This window comes from Hibiscus syriacus, unplaced genomic scaffold, assembly GCF_006381635.1.
Source record: "Hibiscus syriacus cultivar Baekdansim isolate YM2019G1 unplaced genomic scaffold, ASM638163v2 tig00111671_pilon, whole genome shotgun sequence".
Classification (NCBI taxonomy): domain Eukaryota; kingdom Viridiplantae; phylum Streptophyta; class Magnoliopsida; order Malvales; family Malvaceae; genus Hibiscus; species Hibiscus syriacus.
The window spans coordinates 2,017,902-2,022,856 of record NW_024063152.1 but is presented as its reverse complement, the minus strand read 5'-3'; the positions used below and the strand labels follow the sequence as shown (position 1 = coordinate 2,022,856).

General features: G+C 35.0%; 2 protein-coding genes across 3 annotated transcripts; both read left to right on the top strand.

The window, feature by feature from the left end:
* Window positions 1-751: 751 nt before the first annotated feature.
* LOC120167242 (TMV resistance protein N-like) lies at window positions 752-3,484 on the top strand. Of its 2 annotated transcripts, XM_039176312.1 has the most exons (5): window positions 752-1,259; window positions 1,356-2,445; window positions 2,729-2,769; window positions 2,976-3,197; window positions 3,321-3,484. In XM_039176312.1, exons 1-5 carry the CDS (start codon window positions 772-774, stop codon window positions 3,334-3,336), a joined length of 1,857 nt encoding a protein of 618 aa, XP_039032243.1. In that variant the 5' UTR covers window positions 752-771; the 3' UTR covers window positions 3,337-3,484. The 2 variants fall into 2 exon arrangements, with proteins under 2 accessions (XP_039032243.1, XP_039032244.1); XM_039176313.1 differs by lacking the exons at window positions 2,729-2,769; window positions 3,321-3,484 and having other exon boundaries at window positions 2,976-3,152.
* Window positions 3,485-3,857: 373 nt separating this feature from the next.
* Window positions 3,858-4,955, top strand: LOC120167367 (disease resistance-like protein DSC1). Its single transcript, XM_039176403.1, has 2 exons — window positions 3,858-4,259; window positions 4,350-4,955. The coding sequence occupies exons 1-2, from the start codon at window positions 3,858-3,860 to the stop codon at window positions 4,896-4,898; spliced, it is 951 nt and encodes a 316-aa protein (XP_039032334.1). The 3' UTR covers window positions 4,899-4,955.

Here is a 4,955-nt window from a genome sequence, read left to right as displayed (position 1 = left end):
TGAATATTGTTCTTATATATACTTGGTATTATTTAAGAGTTTGATTGCAGTTAGTGTTAATAGAATACGTCCAATTGAGAAAAATTATAAATCGATGTCTTACTAGATAATTGTGATTATAAATTAAGTACATAAAAATTTGAAAAACAAATAAGCAAATTGTTTAATTGAGTATCTTTGTAAAAATAAAACCGTTATAAAAGAAATGTCAATATTGAAAAAATAGATTAATTTATGTATTGTTAAAGTATTAATGTGTAAAAAACAAATTTGAATATCATCAATTATTTTATGTATCATAAAATATTTTAAAATAATATTTATCCAATATTTTTTAATTATTAAGAATAAATATATATTTTTATAATGTAACTGTTTAAATTTAAAATTTATAAAGAAAATAAAGTTTTTTTTATCATTAGATTCAATTTCTTTTAAATATTAATGGGAATTTTTTTAAAAAAAAATGGTCTAAAAGTTAAAATAATTTTATATTGTAATTTATAATTAAAGTAGAGTCCACCATGTGGACTTTACACTCGACTCGAGGCTAGTCAACAGTGAAGAGAAGAAAGCAAAGCAAACAGTTGTAGTCTCAGCTTCTTGGATTCTTCCGGGAAAACAGCTTCTTGGAAATTTCATCTCTTTTTCTATTTATTGATGCTCATATATTTGGACTCTTCCTAGTTTCTTCCTGCATATCAAGCCATCTATATTTCTTTGATTTGAACATCAGATTGAGACACCCTTTTCTTCCTCCTCTAATTCGTCATGTTGTCGTTGCCTTCGTCTTCCTCGTCTATTTCCGGCCATAAATATGATATTTTCTTAAGTTTTAGAGGTGAAGATACCCGCAGAACTTTTACAGATCATCTCTATGATGCTCTTCAACGCAGTAGAATCGTCACTTTCAGGGATGAGCCGGAGCTGGAAGCCGGCGAAGAGATTGCCCCAGAACTCTTTAAAGCCATTCAACAATCATGGTGCTCGGTAATCGTTTTCTCCAAAACCTACGCCTTTTCAAGTTGGTGTTTAGAGGAGCTTGCTGAGATTGTTAAACAAAAATTGGAAAAGGGTCATAAAATATTTCCAATTTTCTATGATGTGGATCCGTCTGATTTAAGAAAACAAAAGTATAAAGTTGGAGAAGCATTCTCCAAACACGATGATACATACAAGGAAGATCGACACAAGATCCAAATATGGCGAAATGCTTTCACTGAGGTTTCTAACATCAAGGGATGGCATTTGAATAACAAGTAATTCATTCTTTTCTCTCTTTGATCATTTATTTCATGGATATATCTGTTCATTTCTTAAATGAATAAAAAAACTAAATTTAATTTCTGTTGTAGGCATGAATCTAAATTCATTGGAGCTATTGTTAAAAAAGTATCGGCAAAATTATGTCAAACGTATCCGATTGTTCATGATAAGTTGGTCGGAATTAGTTCCCGTTTGGAAGAGTTGTATTCAAAAATCGATGTTGGAGAAGATGATGTCCATATTATAGGAATGGGTGGCATTGGTAAAACCACTCTTGCAAGAGTTGTTTACGACCAAATGTCATCTCATTTTGAAGGTAAAAGCTTTCTTGCTGATGTTCGAGAAGTTTCAAACAAATTGGGACTTGCTTCTTTACAGAAACAACTTCTTACTCAAACATTGTCCGAAGGAGGATTCAATATATTCGATGTTAATGAAGGAAATGCAATCATCAATCATAGGTTGTCTCACAAAAAGGTTCTTGTTGTTATCGATGATGTTGATAACAGAAAACACTTGGAACACTTGGTTGGAAGGCGTGATTGGTTCGGTTTAGGCAGTAGGATCATTGTAACAACAAGAGATGAACATCTCCTCCGATCCTATCGAGTCGATTATGTGTATAAGCCTACAACATTGAGTCCCAATGATGCACTTCGGCTTTTTAAATTGAAAGCTTTCGATAGTGAGACAGTATTAGAAGGTGTTTTCATTGAGCTTTCTAAGCATGTTGTACGCTACGCTGGTGGTCTTCCCTTAGCTCTTGAAGTGTTGGGTTCTTTTTTGTGTGGTAGAGATGCAACTCAATGGAGAAGTGCAATTGAAAGACTTAAACGAGACTCCAACAAAGAAATTCGTGATAGACTTCGAATCAGTTTTGATGGATTGGAAGAAAGGGAAAAGAATATATTTCTTGATATCTCATGCTTCTTCAATGGGGAGGAGAAAGATTTTGTAACCAAAGTGTTGGATGGTTGTGAGTTTTTCCCAGATATTGGAATCGATGTTCTTGTTAAGAAATCCCTAGTGGCAGTTGATGGAGACAACAGATTGTGGATGCATGACTTGCTACAAGAAATGGGAAGAAAAATTGTTTGGGAAAAATCTATTGACGAACCTGGAAAGCGATGCAGATTGTGGGATGAAAGGGACATCCAACATGTTCTAACAAAAAAAACTGTATGTCATTCAATAAAACCAAGTCTTCCTACGTACAAAAATATACATAATATTTTGAATATTTATTCATTATATTGCAAAACTATGTCATTTAAAATATTTTTAGTTGAATATCAATAAATCACTCTCATTGGCAAATGTTATAATTTGTTTAAAGTGATTTGTTTACTATATTCCGATTAAAGATTATCGTAATGTTAAACATAGGTGTAAATTGTCAAGTTTTATCATGGAGTAAGCCATTCATTCTGTCTTCTTATACTCTGTTCTTGATTACTTGTAGGCCACGGAGGTGATTGAAGCCATGATCATCGACAATCAAAGGTAGGAAAACATGGGTATTGATTTTAACGTTTTTCCATGGATTCGAAGAGTTCTTGAAATATCATATTACAATACTCTAATGCGTCAGATACAAGTATCAAATACGGATGATTGAAAACACAGTAATGGAGCAACATAGCTTTTAGGTATTGGATTTGTTTTTGCATAGTTTGAAGCTCATTTTTTGTTTTTCTCATGGTTATCAGGGAATCGAACAAGACACTCAATTTGAGTGTCGATGCCTTCTCGAAGCTGAAAAGATTGAGATTGCTCAAAGTTCTTTGCCTCTCAAATTGTGATGGTCTCAAATATCTTTCTAATGAGCTTTTAGATTGGAAAGGATGTCCTTCTCAGGCTTTCAACCGGACAACCTGGTTGCACTTCTGTTACAATACAGTCACGTTAAACAACTATGGAAGGGAACCAGAGTAAGAATTAATTCTATTTTTAAGATGAATGATGAAAATTTGATTATGATAGAGACAAAAATAACAAGAATGAGCTTTCTTATGTTTTCTCGTTTCTCTCTAATTTATTATTGTTTTCAACAGCCCTTGTACAAGCTGAAAGTGTTAAACCTCAGAGGCTCCCCGAACCTGATCAAGACTCCGGACTTCACAATGGCCCCAGATCTTGAAGTTCTGATCCTGGAAGGTTGTACAAAAATAGTTGATGTTCATCCATCCATAGCAGAGCTTAAGAGGCTTCAAAATTTGAATTTGAGAGGCTGCAAAAGTCTTAGGAAACTTCCAACCAAAATTGGATTGGACTCTCTTCAAACATTCATTCTTTCGGGTTGTTCAAATCTACTTTGGTTTCCAGAGATTGATTACAAAATGGATTGTCTGAAAACTCTTGATCTTTCCGGATGTTATAGAGTTGGATTTTTGCCAGAGAGTTTGCAGCTAGCAGTGTTTTTGGAAGAGCTCGACTTGAGTGAAACGGCCATAACAAAACCACCGTCCTGCATTTTTCGACTTAAAAATCTTTAAGTTTTGTCTTTCAACGGCCGCAAGGGATCTTCATCTAAGTTTCGAAAAAATCTGCCTTCTCTCTTCAAAAAATTCCAAAGAGGAAAGACAAATTCAATGGCTCCGATATTGCCTTCGTTGTCGGGTTTGAGTTCATTGATAGAGCTGAATCTAAGGGACTGCAATCTTTGTGAAGGAGATATTCCTAATGATATTTCTTGTCTATCCTCTTTGGTAATGCTCAATCTCAGTGGTAACAATTTCATCAGCCTACCTGATTCTCTTACTCGACTTTCCAAGCTTAAAGGTCTTGCATTGATGAATTGCCGAGGGCTGAAATCGTTGCCTGAGCTTCCAACAAGTGTAGAATATGTGAGCATAGATGATTGTGCTTCTCTGGAACTAATTGCTAATCCATCAAAAGTATACAATCGAATGGTTTTCATGTTTAAAGGTATCAACTGCTGCAGATTGGCTGAGAACATCAATGCATTAACATTGCTGAAAAAACATCTCAAGGTTGTTCGATCTCTCTTTTTTGCTTAACAAAATCTCGTACTTAAGAATTTGTGTTTTTAGTTACCAGCGAAAAGGTGTTTTATTTTGCAGGTATTTGCAAATTCAAGAGAAAGGTTTGCTGTTATTATGCCTGGAAGTGAAATCCCGGAATGGTTCAGCCATCAAAGAGTCGACTCTTCAATAAAGATGCCACTGCCTCTCAATATTCGGAATGATAGTCAATGGATGGGAGTTGCTTTCTGCTGCATTTTTGCCGGTGGTGATTCTTCGGGGGATGAGCAAATCTGGTGTGATGTCAGTTGTAGAGGAGCTCGAAATCTTGGTATGTTATACATTCCTTTAGGGAATAGATTTAATCAGCCCATAAAAAATGACCACCTTTTTCTTCGTTACTGGGGGCGTGACTTGTTATATCCATATTCCTTGAAGAACGAATGTGGTGAAAGTGAAACCGAGAATACATCAACACCTGATTGCTCAAATCAGGAATGCGATGAAGTTGAATTGTCATTCGAATATTTTGGCAAAGGTGTTGGGGTGAAGAAATGTGGGGTTGGGATAGTGTATGAGAAAGATTTGGAAGATGTCCAACTTACAACAGAGCAACACATCAATCAAAGTAGCCCACAAATTGAATGAAGACTCCACCGTTGATGGACACAGAGAAAAGTTTGTTGATTATGCCGACTTTCTAAT